Genomic DNA, 24,272 nt, shown 5'->3' on the forward strand with positions numbered 1-24,272 from the left:
TGTACTACAGAGACTCCTTCAACTCTTACAGACACCTTGGCACTAGAGAGACCTCCTGCCCCAAGACGTCCTCTGCAGTATAAAAATCACTATCCACACACTCTACATGCCCCCTGGCTCCTGAGATCTATACAGTACTTCCTTCTGCCCCTCCCACATGGAAAACAGAAGTATATAATCTTGTAATTAAATATTATATAATGATGCATACACACAGGAGGGCCAAATTAAATTTGCAAAAACAGCCATGATTTTGGCATTTCCTAACTTTTGAGTATTTGACTTTGCAACCTTAATGCCCTTTTATTGTAGTCTTTTAATATAATTTCATAGGGTTTAAAAAAAAATGAAAAAAAACCCCAAAACCAAATTTCATCACATGGAACTACATTGACACGCACATGGATCATCAACAGGGTTAGAACCTTCGGATCCACTGCACTGACTTCTGCCTCTTGAGCTAATAGAGTAGCTGATAGTAGGTAGTGGGTTATCTTTGGTGTGGGCCAGCACTAGAGCGGATGGGATGTTTTGCCAGTATATTTCACAGATATTTGCTGACAGCAGAGGAATGGTGAGACTCAGGAATCCTGGGTTCTACTCCAGATACTGAGGGCAGTGTCTAGTGATTACACACATTTCTGCGCCAGCCTCAGACCAGCGATTTTCAAACTTTTTGCACCAAGCCCCCTCTTTGAGTTACAATTTTTGGTTGTGCTGCCCCCCAACCCAGACAAAAAGAGGTGAGTTGGGTTGGAGGTGGTGCTCCCTCCTTGTGCCTGGCTGCATGGGGCTGAAGCCCGAGAACCTGAGCCACCTGGTGCTGCTCGCCCCCCTCAAATGTTCTTTTGTGCCCCCCCGTTTGAAAACCTCTGCCATAGACACAACCACCCCCAGCCCCCTTAAATTCACATCCTCATCCCAGTCCCTGGCTTCCCCAGGCCCAGCTCCTCATCCTCTGAATTTAAGTCAGACTGTTCCTCCTTCAGTCCTCCTCACTTCTTAGGCACCAGAAAGGTGAGCATTAAAAGCATAGGAGAGCCAGTCCTGCTTTCAGTTCCTGTGACTGGACCCACGCCTGTCCCTTGTACCTAGGAGGATCAATAGCAGAAAAAGTCTCACTCAGCTCCTGCAATCCTGGGTTGAAACATGCTCAGTACTGACAGAATATTCAGAGATTTTAGCTGCCAAACTCAAAGTTTCCAGTGGCAATGCAGAAGCATCAGTGGTGCTGGCACCTTATAGTCCCAGGTTCTAGTCCTACAGCTTGAAGTAGCATCTACTAATCATGTAGAAACTCAGATTTTTCAGGAGCTCATAATTTGGGTGTATTTTCATGGGAACAGCAAACATCATATCCCTGACACCAAGACAATCCCAACCAAATTTCAAGTCCCTACTCCAAGTCATGAAGGCACTAGAGATTCTTTTTTTTTTTTTTTTAATAGTTTAAGAAAGTTTTGAATATGAGCAAACCTATGTATTTTTTCCTTAATCTTGTTCTGAGCAACAGCTGAAACATTTTTATTGAAATATTAAACAAACAAATAAATAAATAAATACAGTCTGAGGCAGACTCCTTGCATGGAAAATTTCAGCCCACATGGTCAAAGTTCAACAAATGTAATGCAACTGAAACACAGTTTTACACTGAAAAGGGTCAGGCAAACTTAATTACAGGTGTCATTACATGTGCTTCCTATGAGATATAAATTAGATTGTGCTTAGTATTACATAAAATACAATATTTTGTTACTTACATCCATTGTCTGACCATCTTAGAAACATTTACTAATTTACATTATTGTGTTATTCAGTACAGAATTTTGTCCCTATTGTCATTACTTGTGAAAACTCTTCAGTCTATATTTCCTTCTTACACACCTCTTTCTTTTTCTTCAAATTATTCTGGAAATAAGAGAGAGCTGGTTTCTAGAAAGTGAGAGATTAAGGAGCCCAAGTTTGCTCCAGCTGAATTTAATGGCAAAACTCTTATTGATTTCAGTGGAAGCAGGATTGGTCCCAGTGTTAGCAATTGGCACACTCAAGCATAATTTAAAGAATAGCATGCGTGACATGAATAGCCAGCTGTGCTATGATGACCTTGAAAGAAAGATGCCAGTAGATGGGTGAGTAATGCAGCTACTAGATTAGTGGCATCAGTGCCAGCATACGGCACACAACAACTATTTTAAGATTAGAGACTATATAGTGGAACTCCTTGCAGAATGTCAGAGGAATAGTAAGGAATCTGACCTCCAATGACAAGGTTAATAGAGAACTAAGTAGATGTTTCATAACAGACTGCAAAGGTTTGAAGAGTTATAGTGGAAATAAAGGGGGAAATTAATGATTAACAGTAATGGATTTAGACAGCTGATCACATTTTTAAATAGAATAACTTGACTATAGCTGAGATAAGGTAAATTTTTGCAGTATGCTGGAATGAAACAGCTACACTACTAGATAGATAATAGTTCCTAAATTCATAAATCAATCTGAATATAATTATGCTTTGTGTTCAGGTGATAAGGTCAGTTCCAGGGACATAACTATGAAGCAATAATTGAATCAAATTATATTAATTCTTGGAAGAAATTAATAATACTGCATTTAGAATCTATGAGACTAAGGCCTACAAAGTACAATATTATCTTGTTTGTGTCGTATCCAGTGGAAATGATAGGATACAACAGTAGCTCTAACCAGGAGTGACAACAGCCCTCCTCTAACCATGAAAAAATGTCTACTATGACAACAAATACAAATGAGAAACACTAAATTGGACCTGGTGTGTCAGTAGCAAGTCTTTGGGCCATGGCATCCATCAAGCTTATGGGGACATGACAGAATTCAGTCAGTACAAAAGGACTTTTTATCTTTATACCAAAAATAAGTCTTCAGACCAATCCTACAGGCCTTTGTCAACAATATTAGATCCTTTTATGACATAGTCTAATTCTGACATTTTGCAATTTTACTGATGATTTAAAATATGAAACATTAATTTGTCAATCTACATCATAGCTACAACTTACTAATGCATTTATTCAACTTTTCATATTTTATACTTCCATTTTTTAAATTATAGTTCAGAGTATTGTGTAATTAAGACCAACAACAGCTGTAACAAGGATACTTGTTGTTATAAAAAAGTTCTGTAGCAGGATCGATGCAATTCTGCAGTCAATTATGTATGTATTTAGCTTTAAGCATATGAGTAGTAGTCTCATTGACTCGAATGAGACTACTTATATATTTGAAGTTAAACATGTAAAAGTGTTTGCAGGAATGAGGCTTAATCCAGTGCAAAACATAATCAAAATAAAGTTTAAATTATCAGAAGATTAAGAGGAGTCTGCCTATAGAAAAAACAATGTTATTAAGAATTATAGTTTTAAGATTAAATCCACTTTTAAAAAACTTATAAAGTATTTTGCACTTTCATAGCACTTTTTAGCTGAGGATTGTACTTTGTAAATATATCTAAGTCTCACAACACACCTAAGTGAGGCTGAATGTAAATATTACACTAATTTTACAGATGAGTTACATCAGGGTTAAAGCCTGATCCAAACTCCCATGATTTCTTGGAAAGCAATGGAAAGACTTTTATCCTGCCAAAAGAATCCCTTGGGGTCACTCACTAGGCACAGGAAAGGAAGCATCTATTTTATATTTATTTTCTTATACACAATGATTTTTTTTAATGTAAATCTATGGACACCCACACTTCATTTATAATTCTGTATCTATGCCACTGTTTTGCTTTTTCATGTTTACCTTCTGTGCCATAGAGATGATATCATACAGTAAATAAAGGACAAAGTCCTTTTGCAATCATAAATTGACCCTGTCTCTCTATTTGAAAGGACAATAAGGCATGGAGCAGTAGTTTTGTTTTGCCTTTTTTAATTTTTCCTCAGGTAAAACTGTTCACCCTCACTAACCTCAGTGAGAAAGGTACGGGGCAGGTAGTCTGGGGTTGATAGTTGGAGTATAGCAAGTAGACTCCATCTTTCTTACATTTTCCTTCAAGTAGGAGAAACATTTTAACTTTTTTAGCATACGCAATAGAAAGGACTATTGCAGCCTTCTGTCTTTGGGGCCCCATATGCCTGAGTTCACCTTCTCTTTCCTGCTTAACCTGAAAGGGCAAGAAACTTAGCAACAAACTTTTCCTCTCCACTGGGCCATATGAAAAAGGATTGTCTCTTCTAGGCCCTCCTTTCTGGCAATGTAACTGTAATAAGGAACAAAACATACCACTACAACCCCTATGAGGTGGCCTGCTACACATGAAGAAAATCACAACTCCAACTCCATTTCCAACAGCGGGATCACAATGAGAAACTAAACCCACCACCGCATTCTCATGCTGGCAATATGGGAGAAGGCTTATTTGGAGCCCTAAAGCCAGTCCTGCCATGACTAGCTAACACAATGCTGAACATGATGTGTCCTTGTTTACACTGACTGCAAAATTGCATGTTAAACAACTTGTTAGAGTAAATTTCTAATATAAAATTTTGTAGCGAAAATAATGCCTTTGTGTCAGTGTGTATTTGTACACAAACATGCACAGTTTAATAGTAATCTTTATTACCTTACAAGTAAATTACAGACTTTTTTCCATCATGAGAAGCATCACTGAAGAAATTGTTAAAATATGTATTCTTGTGCTACTTCAATAGTCCCTTCTTATGTTTCTAACACAGAATCAATCACTAAGCCTTATTGATTTAGCTTTGCTCTATTTCCAAAATCTTCTTTCCCACTACCACCATAAAAACATTTTACTGTCCTTTCATACTTTGCACCTTGACAGTATGACTTACTTATCCTTTCTGAGACCCATCCTTCCATGCCCTCTAATCTGTTTAAAATCAAGTTGTGAAAGTAATCAACATCTCCAGATGTTATGGCCACATTTATCCCCTTCTAAAGGTCAGTCAGAAACAGACTAAAATGTGCCTCAATTACTTTTTCTTGGTACCGGAGAAATTCCTGACTCCATTTTGTGCCCCCTAGCTTTTTTTTAAAAAAAGCAAAAGTCACTCCACCATTAGAAGCTGCAGGTAATGGGAAACTGCAGCTCATGTGATAAGGTCAGCAAATCATAGCTCAGAGGTAAACAACCGCAATGAGCATGTGCAGTGTTTGGATGGAATATTGGTATATGTCCAAGAATGATGTAATGTTGGCAGGTGTTCAAGCTGATAAGAATGTTTGGCAGTGAGCATGGACAGAAAAGATCTGATGACAATGAGCATGTGCAGTAAGGATCTGTTAAGTGGACCAGGAGTTTGGAGAGCTAGTAGAGAAGTTAAGCAGGCAAGAGACGGAGTGTGGATGAACCGGCAAGGGACTTGATAAAGGCAGCTACAACAGAAAGCTGACTGTATGGAGTCAGCCTGCCAATTTTTAATCATAGTTCAGTCATAGTATGTATATGTGTGTGTCATGTATGAGCATGTTTTCATTGTAATTTGCATATGTAAAACAAAGTACAATTTAAGAGCTGCTGCCAGTGAGCTGTTGCAGATAGGCCCTCTGTAACAGAGCACAACCATTTAGACACATTTGAAGTGTATGCAATGGCGGTTTGAAGGCTTTTTAACTTGCAATAAGGGATTTGTTTTCTTAAAGTTTTAGATTATATTGTATTAGGGATTATTAGTTACTTTGTTTTGGAAAGAATATTGCCTGTGTCAATCATTTATCAGACAGCTGTGTCCATATCACCCAAGTTTTTTTTTTTTTTTTTTTTTAAAGCTACCCTGGAGACCCATACATTAAGTAAAACAGATTAAGGGGGTAATAGGAAGGTGATTCTAAAGCCTGTTTTTCAGGATAACACTTTAAACAAAACAGGCTAAAAGGTTTTTGGAATAAAACTCATCTTTGACCACATGTAATCTTTCCTGAGCAATACAATGGGGTACTAGAGAATCCTGAGAAGTACAGAGCTCCCTCAACTACTACTGAATGTAACAAAAGTATTGGGTTCCACAGCTGCAGCTATCAAGTCCTTGGGCCTCCATCCAGCAAAGCACTCAAGCACATGCTTAATTTTAAACAAGGGAGCAGTGGCATGAACGTTAACTGGACTACTCACATGCTTACACTTAAGCACGAGTTTTAAATGTTTTGCTGAATCAGGGCCTTCAGGGGCAGCCCTTTGGAAAAACCAAGCTGCAGGGCCCAATCATGTCAAGGTGCTAAGATCCTATTTTAAATACACGTAAACAAACATAGGGAATCAGATTAGAAAAACTTCCTCCCCTATCCCTGCTCAGCTGTTCCCTCCACCAGCCACCCAGCTCTTTTCTGCTCCTGCATCGCTCCTGTTCGCCATCCTCGCACTGCACACTTCCTCCCCGCACACTGCTCTGCCTTCCCCACAGCTTCTCCTCATCACGCTCCCACCCTGCTCCTTCGTGTAGCTATGGGAACAGCTGGGGCAGGCTCGGCGACGCTCGGTGCAAAGGGCGGCAGCAGCTCTCCCCCCGGCCTGGGGAGAGACGTTCGTACCACTCGGCACACAGCAGCAGCTCCTCAGCCAACCTCTGACTCAGCAGCAGTCGGAGCATGGGCAGAAGCACACCAGGCGCATACCTTGGCAGGGCAGGCTCTGCTGGGCTGTAGACACACAGGGGCCGAGAGAGGTGGTTGGAGAGCTCCGGGAGCAGGGCGGGGCGCGCAGCAAGGCGGGGCGGGAGCTTCGGCGAGTCGGCTCCGGGCGCAGCGCGGACAATAGGGGCAGGCGCGGCAGTTCTGCAAGTGACGCTGCGGTGAGTAGAGGCAATGCCCCTGTAGCTGGCCGCGCGGGCCAGCCCCTGCCCTGGACGAGCCCGGGAGGGAGGGGAGCTCGCGGTGCACTAAGTCTCTCTCTGTGTCTGCAGGGCAGCGGTCGCTTCCACGCCGGCCGGAGAAGGCGAGCAACGCTAAGGTAGGGGCGGGCGGCGGGACACTTGTTGCGTTGGGTGCGGAGGGTGTCGTCTCCAGGTTCGGGTTGCCGGAGACGGCTGGGGGTGCATTCACTGGTCCGGGGAGGGTTGGGGTGGGGGGGTTGCATGTTCGCTGGCCATACGGTGGGGGTGCGTGAGCCGAGCTCCGCAGAGTCACGTAGAGTGATTGCAGGACCTGAGCTGACGGGTGCATGTGCCCTGTTTATTTCCTGGACTGTGACTGTGTCCGCGTTGAAGAAATAGAAGGGAACCGGCACTGCAAGGAGTGCCTGTGTATCGAGAGAGCGGCTCGCTTTCAGTTCTCTCCCCTTTACTTGCCCGGAGGTAGCGCTGCTTCTCTTCCCCTGCAGCCTGTTTGCTTGGCTCGAGGGGTGTTGTATACCCTGCAGGAGCCGATTGTTTTGGTTGAGTGAGAAAGGGACTGTGTCATTCTTACACACATTCATAAACGCCTGGTTTAGTCCAACAGGAGTAGGGGTGGTTGTTTAGAAAAACCCACCACACTCCTTCCTTCGCTAGAGATACCAGAAACCACAAGTCAGCATCACTTTTAAAACATTGAAGGCAACTACACTAAAAGGATACTACTACCTGCTTTAACTACTAAAATGCTCTTACAAGTTTTGATTTTGATAAGAGGAAATAGCTCTTTACCCAGATATTTTTAATATCCTGTATTGCACTGTCTTTAAGGATCATGAACATTTAAAAAACATTTCTCTTGCAGTAATTGAGAATCCAGTTCTGTATTTATTTAAATCAGTGGTTATTTTACAATTTACTATAATGGGGCAGAATCAGGGCTTTGGTGGGTGGGGAAAAAAATCTGCATGGGGTAAAAAAACCTGGTGTGAATATGAATAATTTATTATTAGTAAACCAATTTTCAAACTGCAAAAAGTTATGGAAACCTTTTAGGCATTAAATGTGTTTGTTTTTAAGACCGATTGTATATGGTGTGGAGGCCTAGCTCTGATACTGTTGTGTGTCAAGTGGAGGGTCTGATTTTCTTTAACTGTTTAACTTTTGAGCAGGGTTTTAAAAGTGAAATGTACTGTTTTAGTTTTTGAAAAATATCTCTTTGGTATGGATAGTATTTTTTTGTACTCAGCTACTATAGTCTAGGTGTATTCTAAACAAATTAGTCGAGCATTTGTACTTTCACTCTCAGCAAACCAGGAAATAAAATTAAAATGGCCTTTGAAGGAAGATTAAAATTTATAGCTAAATTTGCAGGTGACAAAAGGTTGTCCCTGGAAATTTAAAAACATTATTCAATAACTTCTTCCCTGCCTTCCTCCCCAATTTGTAGAAATGTTGACATTTCCTTAGTGCTGTAGTTAGCAATGGCAGGATTCTTGACCAACTGCTGGAATTAATAAATCCATACAATTTTATAAACTCTCAGTTCCTATTATGAATACAACAAAAACAATTTGACTTAATCCAGGTGGTGACTTACAGTCTAAACATTATCTGAACTCTCTCCTCTATACTGACTTTATCAGAAAGTGCCATTAAACGAAAGTGGTGAAGACTGGTAGCAGTCCTATTATAAGCCAGATTCATAGGGATTTAAATTGAGACATGAATATTAGCCTCTAGCTGAACTGTGCTATTTTAGGTCTTATCAGAAACTGCCTTTCCTTTTAGAAAAACAAGACAAATGTCCCTCATCTCCAGTCCCTTCACACGCTGCCATACATACAAAGATGCTGTGGGTAATCTTGCTTTAAAAGTTTGTTCCGAAAGAGTTTAATTTTTTGACTCTCTCTAACTTAAAATAAGAAATTATCAACCTGTTAGTTGAAGGTGCTTTGTCCCTTTTGATATTAAAAAGGGAATTTGATACAAGAATGATTTAACAAAAAAACAAAAATTTAAGGAAGTGGTCCACTGCAACTTGGTCAACATGTTTTCCCAGAACTGTCCTTTAATGATTTTTAGTACAGATGTCAGTGACATAAGACCATCTAAAGGTGACAGAAAAGGCATAATTATGGTTTCAGTCCTGCAAACCCTGCTCAGATTACATAGGAGTTTACTTCACTAGACAACGGGACTACTTGCAGAGAGGGGTACTACCAGTGAGTTTGCTCTTGCTCCCAGTGAAGTCAATGGTAAAACTCCTATTGATTTCAGTGTTACAGGATCAGACTTAAGGTGAGTAAGGGTGGCAGAAACAGATCCACAGGTAATCACATTAAAATCCAACTTTTACATGAAAAAGGGCTGAAATATCCCAAGGAATGTGAACAAATATGTAGCTTACCTGCATTATTTCCTGTTTTAAAAATCAATTACAAAAAAATCTGATGAAGTGTCACATTAGTTGTGACAAACCAATGAAAATGAGTAAATTAAGGACACACTCTTGCTCTTTTTCTTTTTAAAATGTGAATAAAGGAGGGAACAATAATCTTTAAAAGTTTTAAATTATTCCATTCCAAAGTGTATTATAAAACAATTTCCCGTTCATACTCCATTTCTAACATATCTTGTCCACTGAATAAAATGCTGTATTTTTGCTTCCTTAGTTACAATTTACAGCAATTGTAGAAGTGTTGCTTACAAATCTATGGTAAAATGACTTGACATGGTTATGTGATGAGTGTTTATTTTGGTAGGTATGGGGATGAACAGTGAAGTCTCTAAATCTGTCTATAAAGTAGTATGTAGCAAAATATACATTGAAAAAAATGTATCTCCCTCTATGTTTACATTTACTTCTACTCCAGTTGTCATCTGAAGACTGCATCTTCAGTACTTCAATGGGAAAAAATGGGGGGAAAAAAATCCCAAAATTATTCAAAGTTACTAAGGATTAAGGCCCTGATTCAAGAAAGTATCCCTTATTCAGGAAGGGAGCTTAAACATGTGCTGACATGTTACTCACCTGAGCCTTCTTCGGATAAGTTAAGTGACAAAAGTTGACTACATTATAAAGATGGACATGGCAACCAACGCAATAATATGATGAATTCTAACACCAGATAAGACAAACAGCAGTGAATACTGTGTTTAAAAACAAGGGGCTATTGCAATGAAATTACTGATGACTTTTCTTCCTGTTTGGAAACTCAGGCTAGTTACTTTAATTAGGCGATCTCTACTTGTTTGGTCTTTGGTTCTAAGAACTAGCTCTCTTCAGATGCTACACATGCTACTAATTTGAATACTATTGGAGATGCTTTAAAATGCTTTGACTGGCAAAAATGTATAGCAACGAGTTCCCCGGCAGTTAGATTTTTGTTATAATTTTCTGTTCCTTTTAATGTGATCATGATAAACTCAAAGAGCTCAGTCTGTTTAGCTTAACAACAAGAAGGTTAAGAGGTGACTTGATTAGTCTGAGTATCTACATGGGGAACAAACATTTAATAATGGGCTCTTTAGTCTAGCAGAGAAAGGCATAACATGATCCTATGGCTGAAAGCTGAAGCTTGACAAATTCATACTGGAAAAAAAGGTGTACTTTTTTTTTCTTTTTACGGTGCGGGCAATTAACCATTGGAACAACTTACAAAGGATTGTGGTAGATTCTCTATCTCTAACAATTTTTAACTCAGATTGGTTATTTTTCTAAAAGATCTGCTCTACAAATTATTGTGGGGAAATTCAATGGCCTGCATTATACGGGAGGGCAGATTAGATGATCACAATGGTCCTTTCTGGCCTTGGAATCTCTGAATGTGTTTTAAAAACTAAACTTTAATGTGAAAAATACCACCACCACAATATTGCATAAGAAGGATTTCCAAGAACTAATATGACTAAGAATGTTTTCATATAAGTTTTTTTTATTGACGTGTTTGTAACATCAATACAATAGCATTGTGTAGTACATATGACCCCAAAAAAGAAGTAAATCTAAGAACTGTTTTCATTATCTAAATTAATGTGCAAGAAGTAAACAAACAGCATAAATCAGGAATACATTAAAGGAGATAAATATCAGATAACTTTAAAACAATTTTCTTATAGTTTAAATCTGACAGCAGGAAGGGGGAATCCCACAGTGTCCTATTCAAGAAGGCTGTCAAAGGGCTTGACCCTACAAGTTGCTGAGCGCTCCAGCTGCAATCCAGCAAAACAGCTAACCACTTCAACTATAAATATATGAATAGTCCCACTTAAATCAGTGGGGCTACTCATGTGCTTAAGTGCTTTGCTGGATTGGGGTCAGAGTGCTCAGCACTTTGTAAGAGTGAGCCTGATACCAGTATGGTCTGAATTCTGCAATCTAGTCAATAAAAGAGGACCCTTTATGCTAGTGCCCAGCAAGTGGACTTATTGTGGTCACTTTAAAATATGAGCTGCAGGATCAGGTCCTTCGGTAATCCAGAATAATCTCTTAAATTGATTTTAAAATATACAGATTTTAGTTTTATAAACAGCGCAGCTCTATTACATAATTACAATAATAAAAATGCAACATAACATTCACAAATGTCCATCTACTAATCACATTTTTTGCCAGTGTAGTTTATGTACTGTTGTTAGACCCAAATTAAACAAATTCAAAACAAAAAATACTATATATTTTCAAAGGAATTTGTACCTCAGTAGAAGAAAAATTATTTTCTGCTGCTTGTGGTCTACCCATGTTTTACCAAAATACTGATGTTTTCATGCCTATATTCCACAGCTTGCTTTCAGACAAGCTCAGTAGTAGTTTTTATGTAATCTTAATTAATTGAGAAATTCTTTCCTTTTAGTGGGGATTGGGGAAAGCAAAGGGCAAATTCTGATTTCAAAAGTAACAAAATACTAAAACAAAAGCTTTCTGGATGGAGATAGCATAATTTTTTGTGAGCAAGTAAAACAAAACAAATATGAAAAGATCAGTGATATTTCTGTAATACATGGAGTTGTCACAAAACAAAAGAAAATCTGCATCTTGCAGTGAGATACTAGTATCTTTTTCATGAACCTGTTGATTGCTAGTGTGCAGATTTCATTTATAGTTTCCTTTAATGTACTCAGTTCATCACCTAAAAAAATCTTAGGAATTCAAAATTGTTTTTCCTAAAAAGAGGACTAATAATAACCCAAAATACAAAAATGTCAATCTTGTCACTGCAGGAATAGCCTATCAACAGGCATTTACATGAAAATGATTATCTTAGCTATTTCTAGGATGGCCATAACTGTAGTATCTAAGTGCAAAATCAGATAACTGAAATCCTGGCCCGATTAAAGCTGGTGGGAGTTTTCCCATTGACTTCAGTAGGGCCAGGTTTTCTAAGCCTCTTGCATGCTTTCGGAAGACACTGTCAATGTATTTAAGCCCTGCAGTTTGAAATGCATCAGCCATTTACAGTCTGCTGCGTAGGATTTTTCTTCTAGTATACAGGTTATCAGTGTTACTTTAGGAGTGGGTTTTTCATGTAATCAACCATTTGATTCATAATGAGTTCTGAGGTAAAGGCATTTATATCAAACTTAGTTGTACAAAATGTTGGAGGGGTGATTACATTAGTGCATATAAAAATGTAACAAATGAATACAGTAAATACAATGCATATATTTTGGACCTAGAAAGTGTGCCTTTAAGAACAGTATGAGGCTGTGTTAAAAACTGTTTACATTTAAACTGTGGCCAAGGTCATTGAAGTTAAATTGTCAGAGAAAATGGCGGGAAGCAAAGGATGAACAGATTGTTGCTTCTGACCTGTTAGGGAATTGAGAATTAATCCTGAAGCCTAACCAGAAAAATGAATACTGGTAATTTACCCCTGAGTTTTAAGCACCGATAGTACCTAGAATATCCTAAAGTGTAATAATTTGGGATTTTAAGAGTACTGTCCTATAGACCATATCTAGAGAGAAATACTAATATGTACTACTTTACTCTTATGCTAATTAGCACTTAATCCTCTGCCATTCTACAAAAGAGTTGTCCTTGTAAAATGAATGGGATTTGTATTTGCAAAGTTGCGCATGTCATCATATTTTGGAATAGTAGGCTATGTAGTAGAGACATGTATGCAAACAACCAAGCCTCTATTTGTGTTCTATTTAAATTTCAGTTTGCATATGCAGCTGGTAGAATCTGAAACAGTTTGAGATATGCCTTGATAACTGAATGTAAAGGGTAATGAGTAAGTGGTCCCATCCTGCAGTCCTTATTTACATGGATAGGTACATGGAAAAGAATGAAACTACTCAAGTGAGTAAAAATTTGGAGCACAATCCTGCAGACTGAAACTAGATCTGTCAGCAGTAGTTTACTATTTTCAGGGCATGTATGTTTCCTCCCCATATAACTGTCTCTAAAATGAATGCACACATATTATAGCACATCTTTAGTTTCACTTTGTTTTACCAAGACATGGCTCCAGTGCTTAATTTTTCCAGGACTTGCCAGAGCTGAGCCCCAGCACCCCTGAGCTTAGCAATTTATATACCTGGTTTTCTGGGCTTGCTGCATCAGTTATGAAAGTTTAAAAAAAAAAAAATTGCTTGAGCCCTGGCACCTCTCATTATTAATTAAGCACTGCATGCCTCCATTAAATGGAATTTTTAAACTATTTTAAACTTTAAAAAATTTTAAAGAATCAAAGTGACTGCCTTCTCAAAGGATACTCCCAATGAGAAATCTAGTCAAATTGAAGAAGGATTCAAATTAATTTCAGGTCTTACGTTTGTCCTGAACTCCCCCTGCCACAACCACATTTTCCTATTTTTAAAAAGTATTTTCCTGTACCCTTTTGCTGAGTGGAAATAGCACAAATAGAGAACTGACAACACAAAGTACTATCAAATCTACAAAGGTAGGATTTTTCTCCCCCCCTTAACCTATTTCTTCTAACAATCTTAGGTGTTAACAGTAGTAGATAAATTTTTAATCAGTGTGATTTTTTTTTCCCCAAGTTGTGCCTCAGTAAAAATCAGGAGACAGAGTTCAAATGCTATCTCTGCCAAAGGTTCTATATTATCCAATCAGTTATGTTCATTCAGAGCCATTATACCTATCCTATAATTGGATATTGAGAATTTTTTTTTAAAAAAAATCTGGATTTAAGTCCTGATTCAGCAAGGCACATGTTTAACTTCAAGCGCCTGATTAGTCCCATTGAAGTCTGTGGTCCTGTTAAAATTAAGCGTATGCTTTGCTGAACCAGGGTGTCGCACAGGAGAACAACCTGTTTGGCACGGATCCTAGTTTGACCATGTTGTTGACAGTATGGGGTTTCTACATTCTTCTCTTTCATCAGAGTTGAAAAGGTTAAACATTTGAAGTAATATATAAATGTTAAGGTTGTGAATACCTATCTACATTCTACAAGTCAAATTCAGAATGCCTCTTCCATGTATACATCAGAGAAAAGGAGGGACAAGCGAAGTGTGATAGTTATGCCATTCGCTGGGCTCACCAGAGTCCAAATTCACACACTGCAGACTCTCCAGAGCCATTGAAGGAGTTAAGCTTCCACTGTGACACTAAATAGCACGTGTGTCTTGTGTGTCTTCAGCAAGTCAGTAGTCATTGTAAGGCCACTTCTCACAGGACTCTCCCAACACCATGGAATACTATTATAAATACCCCTTTGTTAGATCTTCCTTGCATACAAGTTGGCTGGCAGAAACAGCATACCAGGCTGCAGCTGAATTTGGAACAGCATGACCTAATATATATATATGACAGCTTTTTTTTTTTAGCCTGTGGGAGGAAGGTATTATCATAACAGGTGTGAGGTAGCATATGTTGTGCTTTCGGCTCTTGTCATGGTATTGTATGGTTTGTTTACATGTCTGATTTCTGTGGTGCATGGTCTTATTATAGATCATTTTCAGAAGTCAGTTTTCATCTCCTACAGATATAGGCATTTCCACTGTGTGGCTCTGTGAATCTGAAACCAACCTCTTTCTATTCTAGAGATGGAAAAAAAAAATTTTTTTAAAAGAAGTTTCCTCTGCATTATTCAGTCCAGGGATAGTTACTATAAAAATACTGACATGCAGTTTTAATATCAGAGTTTAATACCTTTAGGTTTCATTCCATATAATAATCCTCTACACCTCCACAGCACCTTTATTAGAGAATCTCTAAATGTTTTAAAAACATTAAGCCAATGTCAATTTAAAAACCACAATTCCATTTGAAAATTTATCTCCTAGCATTCCAAGAAGTGCCACATTTAAGAGGAAAAAAATATTTTCTAGTTTTTCCAATATGTTTATTTCATACATTTGACAGCACTTTTTGGACTGTTGTTCAGTTTCACTGTTTCCCCTGGATAGTCACTCCATGCGGACTCTTCCTGTGTGGGTTTTCATACAGCAACAGGGAGTAGAACCATTAAAGGTAAAACTGACTGATTTTAGAAACAGGTATCACATAAAACTACTTTTAATTCTTTTTAAAAAAGATGACTGGTTATGAGGCTTCATTAAATCTATTCGGTAAAATAGGGCCAGATTTTGTCACTCGTATTCTTATTGAGTAATAAGATACTACTCTTCATGAATCAGTGTGGCAGAATCTAGCTTTAAGTGATTTGTTCAAGATCATGCAACTCAGTAGCAGAGTCTGGATTAAAACTCAGGACTCCGGACTGCCAGGATGTAACTCTTATTGCCAAGCCATACGGCCTCTCTGGGAATTTGGATAAATTAAAAACAAAACACAATATAAAACTTAGGATATGAATAATTTGGCAAGTACACTGGAAATTCTACAAATAAAAGTATAAAATTTAATCAATTGTTTAGCATTAATAATTGCTATAACTGTACTTTAATCGCCAAGCATAAATGAGCCATAAAATTCCTTATTTTATATAAAAGACAGTGACCATATTAGGTTTTATTAATAGGGAGACTTAGTTTTATAGAGTCAAATATTATATTATCAGCTTTTCGATGGCAGCTTCCAGTTGTATACATGGCCACGTGAATGTTTTGTGTATGTAATAATTGTTAAATATTTTATGTTGTGGTAGCATCCATTAACTGAGGCATTTTCCAAATTCTGAGGAAAGAAAGGCCATATGCCAAAGCACATACAATCTAAAAAGCAATTGCGTACAAGCAGTGCAAATCAATTTTCACATCACATTTTATTAGCATTATGTGAAATTCAAAAACAAGTTTATCATGAGCAGCAATATGACAAGTATCTTTGCCTCATTTAGTTCCATTACTGAGCAGTCTGTGTTATATTTATTTGACCCCCATAGAGTACGTCAAAGGACAAAGGAATCTGGCCTGGTGGACACCCATTGTCACTCCAGACCTACCAGTATACCAATAAAAGAAATTAGTTCTCAGACTAATACAAAATTATATAATCATGGATTTAATGGTAAGCCAGGGGACAAAAACAAGCTAGTCCAAAAACCTGCCATCCAAAAATGCACTGTGCCCTTAAGACAGCCAGTGTGTGCAGCAGTCATAGCTGGAGGGCCAAAAGTAGAGGTACCTTAGCCAATTGTAGCTACTAAACGAGGACCTACGGGAGTGAGGTGGTTACTCAAATGTTTGCACAGCTTTGTCGTTTTACTTGGTAATTGAAGTAAAATTACCTAGGGAAAACACACTAATGAACACTACAATAGAAGCATTATATTCTATACTGTAGGTATCTTGGCTGCTGCTTAGTGGATTTAAGATCTTTAGGCCTTTTGGTAATAGAGGTAAAGCTACCGAAAAGTACTAAAGGCTTGCTCCCATCTTTTCTGACATCCATGGAGTTTTGCCATTTACTTTAATGAGAGCAGAACCAAGTTCTGCCACAGGCTCGAATCCTTCAAAGATTTATGCCGATGAGTAACTTTCTGCATACAAGTAGTCCTAGGGCAGAGGCAATGTGTGTGTGGGGGGGAGGCGGGGCGCTTGCGGGGTCACGTATTCCCACAGATTTGCTTCTTGGTTTGTACTGAGCATGCTCACAGAAACCAAGCATGCTCAGTAACACTGCAGTAACAGCTGCCCTCACTGTCCCCAGCCCACCTCCCCCTGTCAGTAGGCTGGTTACCTCCTAGGACAGAGACATGTCTACACTGCAATTTAAAAACACACCCATGGCTGGCCTGTGTCTGCTGACTTGGGCTTGTGGGCTCAGGCTACAGGGCAGTTTAATTGTGGTGTAGACGGTCAAGCTCAGGCTGGAACCTGGGCTCTGGGACCAAGCGAGGGGAAGGGTCCCAGAGCCTGAGCCTGACCGTCTACACCATAGTTGAACATCCCCATAGCCTGAGCCCCACATGCCCGAGTCAGCTGACGCAGGCCAGCCGTAGGTGTTTAATTGCAATGTAAAAGTACACCCTGAGGTCAATTGGACTGCTGTGCGTAAAGTTACCCATATGCTTTAATCTTTGCAGAATTGAGACCCTACACTCTATTTTGCAACGAGTTCTTTGCAGCCTGCAGGATTGGACCCTTCAGGCCCAGTTCAGGAGCATGTTTGTCGTCCCATTAAAGTTGGTGTGCCCTTAGGTACCTTCCTGAATTGGGGCTTCAGTCAATTGTAGTGAGTTACAGGTCTAGGCAGCTCCCTGAAGTAGTGCTGCAAACATTACAGGAGGGCAGCTTGAAGTATGTATAATTTGTTATAGTTTCACCTGCCTTTTAATTATATTTTCCTATTTCTAGAATATTCTGTTGCAGCGAGCTGAAGTCAAAAAGCAGTAAGGCAAATGCTCTTTTCAAATGTAAGCTACTGAACATACATTGGTTCATTTAAGCATTCTGAAAATTGCCAGTGGTTCCCTTTGTCCCTGCGTTGCAATGTAGAAATGCTCACATTCTGAAAGAATTAAAAATAGTTAGACATTTAAAACAGAATTTGTAACTAAAATGAAAATATTCCACATTACAATACATTTGAACAAAATGTTAAGGATTTTCTTTAATTTCCTTCTGCAGAGTAAAGTATGTCTCAAGCAAGAAGAATCCCCCGGCATTTTATTCTCTCCAGTAACCAGAATGGAGCAGCAGCACCAGATGAGGAAAGCCACATTAGACTCTTAGCAATTCCTGACACCACAGAGCAAATGGAGTTTAATATCAGGTATCACAGTGTACTAATTCCCCCCCTCCCAGACCTACATACAAAACCCCTCTCTGACTAGGAATATTTACTAAGCCAAATAATTACACCAAAAACTCATAAAAATAGAATAAATATAGTTGTTGGTGAACTCTGCAGCACTTAATATTGATCACACAAGACTATTCTGCATTAAAAGATTTCACCTTTCTATGCTGCATGAAGTCGCAGATGTGGCTATTCATTAGAAGCCCAGCTGTTGTAACAAGCAGCTGAGGAAGCCATTTTTTACAGAGTTGCCTAGACACCTCTTGTGAGGAGCTGCTTGGGGATAGAGACATGGTTTTCTTTTAATCTCTTCTGTACTATACTTTGTTCAGGGGTTCATAAGCAGTCTGTGCCTGTGAAAATTTCTATACAGTTTATTAGAACAAACAAAATAATCTCCCCCACAAAAGCAATAGTTTGCCATTGGTACAGGTGTTCAGTCTCAGTCTACCTGCTTTCCTGCCATTGATTTATCCTTTCTTTTTGCCTTTGTAACCTTGGTCCAACATGTTTCTGCTATCTTTTCAATAATTCTTCCAGTGCAAGATTCTTTGTAGCTGATTAAATATATAGTATTTACACACCCTACTAATGTATGTATACCTTTATCAGAGAAATATAATACACCGGTCTCCCCCAGCTTCTGATCTTGTGTTTTACACATTTCCTGTCAAATTGTCTTTAGTGTTTTACAATATGTTCCAAAAAAGCATCAGAAAATATGGATAGCATAACTTATTTACTAGACTGTACTGCTTTTGAGAAGACTAGTGTGCCCACAGATAGAATTTCTATTACTGTTTTGTTATTCAGACAACACTCATCAAAATGCTACATAAAATAAGTAGCAAAGCTTACTGAATTCTAATAGATCGCCAAGGGAAATTAATTTGATTCCAACACCCACAAAGAACTGCTGGGGCTGTGGCAGACCTATCTCTGGAAGCGGACAGCAAGACCATCAGTCATCTTCAATTATCATGACTGGTAATAGGTCAAGAGGCAACCTTTTAAATGATAAAGGGTGGGATTTTCAAAAGTGCCGAAGTGATTTAAGACCACAAGTTCCATAGACTTTCAGTAGGAGTTGGACTCCTAAATCATTTTTCGGTACCTTTGAAATTCCTACTCCAAATCCCAAACCATCATGCTTTGCACTTACATTGCTCCTTACATAAAAAGTAGTCAAGATGCTTTATAGATACTGATTAACAAGATACATATCCATGATTGACTGTGTATTCAAGAACAGGATCCATCACGTATTTTAAAATATGTATGCACTTAGACCAAGATTTTTTTTTTATTTTTTTTAAAAAGAGTTCCTGCAATTAGGCTTCTATCTCCATGTTTAGTGGGGCTGGCTGAAAGATTTCAAATGAAAAATTCTCCTGTCAGAAAATGTGGCTTCATCAGTATTTTTCCATGGCAAAAGAGAAGTTTCAATGGAATTTTACACTGGGAAAAATCTAAACTAAATGTTCTGGGTCAGTGTAAATCTGTGCCTCTGCCTGAATGGATAGGATGCCTCATGAGTTGTAGTTCCCAGTCTCTCGGGCACCAATTCTCACCTACTGACCCTGCTCCCTGGCCAGACTACATTTCTTTGTGGCCAGTCTTTGTGGTTGAGCCCCTCCACCACACATCAGTGTTAGTTTGAAAGTTTGACATGTCCATATTGAAATTTTCTGAACTTTTTGTTCTGCAAAAAGTGTCACAATTTAAACTTTTCATCCCTATTCATGTAATGTTGAAATATCACAGTTCCCCACAGGACAGACATTCTGTTTTTCAATCAGCTCTGATAGTACTACCTAAGTAACTGGCCTGATTCTCAAAAGTGTTGAATACTTCGCTCAGAAAGGAGACCATTTATTTAGATAACTAAATATGGATTTAGGAGCCTAACTTCAAACATCCATTTTTTAAAATCTTGTGTTAAATTTTTTAATAACCTACTTGTGGGCTTTATTAGTGAAGTAGTTGTAAAGGTTTGATGCACTACATACACGTGCTGATCTTTATGAACAATCAGAATTTTATAATCATTTGTTTTCTCTTTGACAAACGTGCTGAATACTTCTTACAGCTCTGCCACCCAGGTTGGCCATCAGCTGGCAGTCATTGGGGATGAATTTAACAGCACATACACTACTAGGAAGTTACAGGACATGCTGTTTCATCTTGCACAGGGGTAAAACATGTTATTGGATATTTTCAGTGTTCACTTTTTGTTAATCAGTTTTTCATTATCTAAGACTTCCATCATATGCAATATTTAATAAAGTCAGTGCAATGTGTAATGTCACTTTTCCAATGCACCAACAGCTAAAAGTACATCTTATTACTGTCCTTAATGTACATAAAATATCTAAAAAAGGAAGAAGTTGTCCTGGATTGGAAGTGTAGAGGTGTGTAAAAAATCAAGCGTATCATGGTGCCTAGTGTAAGTTTTGTTTCCCTTAACTAAATCTACCTGATTTCACAAGATTAAAAACAAAGTATTTTTAAATTAGTATTTAAAATTGATTAAGTACCACACTGATCTCTCTGGGCTAGACTGTCTTTAGGCACATTCCTGAGCAGCAAGAGGGCTGTAAACTGCACCACTCCAAGAGTGCCTTAGACACCCCATAGACACAATTCTGCCTCTTTTCCCCTCTTGCTCCGTGATAAGGAAGTAATTGACTGCAACCCTTGAAGACATGTAGCTTACTTGCCCCCTCATACCTGGGCAGCTACTCAGCAGGGAGAGGGCACTTAACTCTCCACCCTCTCCATCTGTTTACTCACTAGTGGAATATCCACAGGGTAGGGGCTGCACTTCACACCAAACCTGGAACCAAGATCCAGATAGGTCTGTCTTTGCCAAGAAGCTACCCTGATCAGCCAAGTAAGAGAAGAGCACAATTAAGCCCTATGTTGCTGCACTGGGACTTGATTTATTGGAGGTCAATGGTAATTGTTAGATTGCTCAGCTGTATGTTTTAGGGAAGAAGGAAGGTTGAGGCACTGGATTGTGATTCAGGAGACCTGGATTCTTTCCTCTGCTACACTGCATTCTTCCTTGTGTGACCTTGAGCAAATCCCATTCTCTTATCTGTAAAATGGAGGTATAAATACTTCCTTACCTGGGCATGGGAGGGGGGAATGAAAAGATAATACATTAAGACTGAGGTGATCCAATCCTGCGGTGAAGGGGGATAAATAAGCAGATGGAAGAAAATAGGAAGTACAACAAAATTTGTTATTACCCTTGTTTCCAAATTAGAGACTTTTCAGGGCAGGACATTGATGGGAACCCCCCTTTGCATATCACTGGCCGAATGTCAAGTTTAATTTGCAGAGGGTATTAAATAAGACAACTCTGGTCAGTGTGAAGGGAAAAAAAAAGCTTAATTCTATGGCCTGTTCACAGTTCCTCCTAATTTTTAAAGAGTGACATGGTAATTTAGATTTATTTTAAACAAATTTTGTTTCCCACCCCACTGTAGTCATTTTGTAAATTGCAATCTCTATATGTAAGGTAACTATCCCCTCTCCCACTTTTGTTTGTTAGTAGGATGGCTGTGAGTGTTTTCCAAACATGCATATGGAGTATTTTTAAAGGTGTTATAAAAAGTTTCAGAAGTCTTTTGAACAATGGTTGGACTAAGAGAGTTGTTGCCTATGGAAGCTGGGTAAGCTTTGTTTTGTTTGTTACCCTCCCCACGTTCTCTTTTGGGAAACTGTGTAGTAACAAAAGCAGCACCTGGAGTTTGTGACTTTGGGTCCTGTCTCCTTTGCATTCCTAACACTCAAACTTCAGTGAGCTGAACATGTAACAGGACAAGAATTGGGCCTGTTTTTTAGCCTGTGTTCTTTGCTCAGCCTTTTACTCTGAACATTCCCTTTGATATAGGGAGAAAAAGAATTCAGGTGCATTTAGGGCACTGACTAAGTCCTGATTCTAAAATTGGATTAATATGGGCAGACCCTGGTGCCTGCTCAGCATCCCATCGACATCAGTGAGACTGTAAAGCTTGTCTGGATTTGTTTGTATAAACAAGGGACTTTTCAGTGTAAAAGGGTGGCAGACTTCCTATTCTGCATGAAAAGTGCAACATGTATTTGGTACCTTTATCCTGAAGAATCCTCAAGTACCTTACAAATTAGGTATATATGAGTCAAAACTAAAACCCCAGTCACAGTTCTCACTCCCTTGCTCTGGCACCTTGTCCACTCTGTCACCCTAATGTTAAATTTATTGTTGTGTGTGCATATTACCTTCTCTATGCTGCTCTTCGTGATTTTTAATTAACTTTTTTCCCCTCCCCCATGAACAGATTCCTAGGCTTCCTCTTACGTCCATGTGCCAGAAGTTGATGCCGGCAGCCCTATTTGTCATCTTGTTGTGGTGGACTGTCAGTTATGGACTGCAGAACTAATATAAAGAGTTGCAATAGGAGGTCATTGCTGGACTCTGACCATTGTAATTAACACCCAGGAGGTGGCATTTAGTTTGTTTTTTAAAGTGTTTGTTAATGAAATCCCTATTATATTTAAAACCTAGGCTAGTGCTGGGTCACTGCTGTTTCATACTTTTTTTTTATTAAAGAAAAATGTTTAAAATAATATGGGGTTGTTGCTGGATAACTGCCTGAACTGCTAGTTTTGAAATATGTAAGTCTAGGTGATTAAAGAATCTGTCTCCTTTTTTATGCAACAAATTGCCTATTACATAAAGTTTTTAAAAAAGATGTTGGTTTGGGGAAGACAAGGAATGCTGGTCATCCTTTAACACTTACATTGTAAAACTTATAGCAAAGATTAAAATCTTTGATTTTTTAAATTAAAATGAAAATTGTTGTTTGAAATATATTTTTCTAGAGTCATCTTTTTACAAGAGTACATACTTTTCCTCATTTTGAACATTGGAAAATTAGGACATTTCATACTATCTGATAATATGACATAAGGTCTCATAATTTATCAGATAAAACTAGCATGTAGAATGACAATTAGAAAGATGAGCTAGGCTAAGGGTAAACAACTAAGTTGTCTGAAGCTCTACCTCTTTATACTAGGTCAGGTCATACTTTGGATAATCCTTTCCCAGTGATCCTACAAGGATTCCCTGGTAGGACATGGAGTGGAATTAAAACTTTTATATAGGCAAGAGCCTATAATCTTGGAGTGAAATCCGTGGTTTTATTGAAGTCAATGGGAAAACTAACTTCAGTAGGGCTAGGATTTTACGCTTTGTGCTCAGAGGAGGTTCCCCAAAATAAAAAAATAACATAAAATCACATAAAGGGAGTATATAGAATCAACTTGAGAATTTATTTTGAAATGTATCTAATTCTTTTGGAAGCCACAACTGTTTTGTGAGTGCAGTGTATGCTAACACCAGTCCAGTTCAGCAAGTTTCTGTTTTCTCTTTGCAATCAGAGCACAGGTGCCATTTAGGAAATTTTACTGAAATCAAGAAGGACAAACATACTTACGGTATGGTGGCTGTTCAGTCCTCTCTCTGATCAGTCACTTGTTACTGTGGTTCACTAAAATTCTAAAACTTCTGTCTTTAGAGAAAGTTTACACAGCTGGTGCAGAATAGGAAATTCAATTTGTATCAGGTTTCTAAGCAGGCCAGCTCTTCTCAGTCTCAGTTCTACTAATGCCATAAATTGTCTAAATGGATCTGGCAGTAGTGAAATTTTGGTCCACGTAACCAAAAAGTATGGAACAACGTTTTGTTCAGGAATTATTTGCTATATGCATACCTGCAGAAAGAGGATTTTGCAGTAGTAAAGAAAATATTTTAAAGTAAATACTTAGTGGAAGCTGAAAAAAATCCATATTGGGTATTTGTGAATTACAGTACTGTCTATATTAGGGGAGTTCAGCCTGTAATTTGATACTGTCTTCCTGGTTGAATCATTTCAGCAATATAAAAAGAATAACTGCATTACTTCCTGATGGCTCTATGCAGCTTGCATGGTAGCTACTGTTTACACAGAAGCAGGGATATGTAGAGGGGAGACTTGTGTTGTCTTTCTTGGGTGAAGATGACAGCTACAGTGAATGAACTTACGGTTTTAAAACTGTATTGTACTACATGCTTCCTACTGCGGTCACACTAATGGAACAGAAGTCAAGTGTGAATGAAAATTTTGTTAATTAAAATTCACAGAAACCAGGAGAATATATCTAAACAAACAGCCACAAGTGGCAGTGGTCTAGTTAGATTCCAAAAATTGACCATGGCGATTTTTAAA

General features: G+C 38.5%; 1 protein-coding gene across 6 annotated transcripts; it reads left to right on the top strand.

The window, feature by feature from the left end:
* The first annotated feature begins 2,104 nt into the window (after window positions 1-2,104).
* On the top strand, window positions 2,105-22,871 carry LOC137160642 (bcl-2-interacting killer-like). 6 transcript variants are annotated; one of them, XM_067559324.1, is made up of 7 exons: window positions 6,661-6,794; window positions 6,906-6,952; window positions 17,571-17,629; window positions 17,844-17,988; window positions 20,105-20,209; window positions 21,575-21,695; window positions 22,341-22,871. In XM_067559324.1, the coding sequence occupies exons 4-7, from the start codon at window positions 17,852-17,854 to the stop codon at window positions 22,440-22,442; spliced, it is 465 nt and encodes a 154-aa protein (XP_067415425.1). In that variant the 5' UTR covers window positions 6,661-6,794; window positions 6,906-6,952; window positions 17,571-17,629; window positions 17,844-17,851; the 3' UTR covers window positions 22,443-22,871. The 6 variants fall into 6 exon arrangements, with proteins under 6 accessions (XP_067415428.1, XP_067415429.1, XP_067415425.1 ...); XM_067559327.1 differs by lacking the exons at window positions 6,661-6,794; window positions 17,571-17,629 and adding an exon at window positions 2,105-2,129; XM_067559328.1 differs by lacking the exon at window positions 17,571-17,629 and having other exon boundaries at window positions 6,657-6,794; window positions 21,578-21,695.
* The last annotated feature ends 1,401 nt before the right edge of the window (window positions 22,872-24,272 follow it).

Source organism: Emydura macquarii, unplaced genomic scaffold, assembly GCF_026122565.2.
Source record: "Emydura macquarii macquarii isolate MOO-44397 ecotype Brisbane River unplaced genomic scaffold, CSIRO-AGI_Emac_v2 contig_2205, whole genome shotgun sequence".
NCBI classification, from domain to species: Eukaryota; Metazoa; Chordata; order Testudines; family Chelidae; genus Emydura; species Emydura macquarii.

Bases quoted from the DNA above. Each gene is read 5' to 3' on its own strand.
- LOC137160642 (XM_067559327.1), top strand. From the start codon at position 17,852: ATGTCTCAAGCAAGAAGAATCCCCCGGCATTTTATTCTCTCCAGTAAC. The intron at 20,210-21,574 runs GTAAAACATGTT...TTTGTTTGTTAG, and splicing joins CTGTTTCATCTTGCACAGGG to TAGGATGGCTGTGAGTGTTT. The intron at 21,696-22,340 runs GTAAGCTTTGTT...CCCCATGAACAG, and splicing joins TTGTTGCCTATGGAAGCTGG to ATTCCTAGGCTTCCTCTTAC.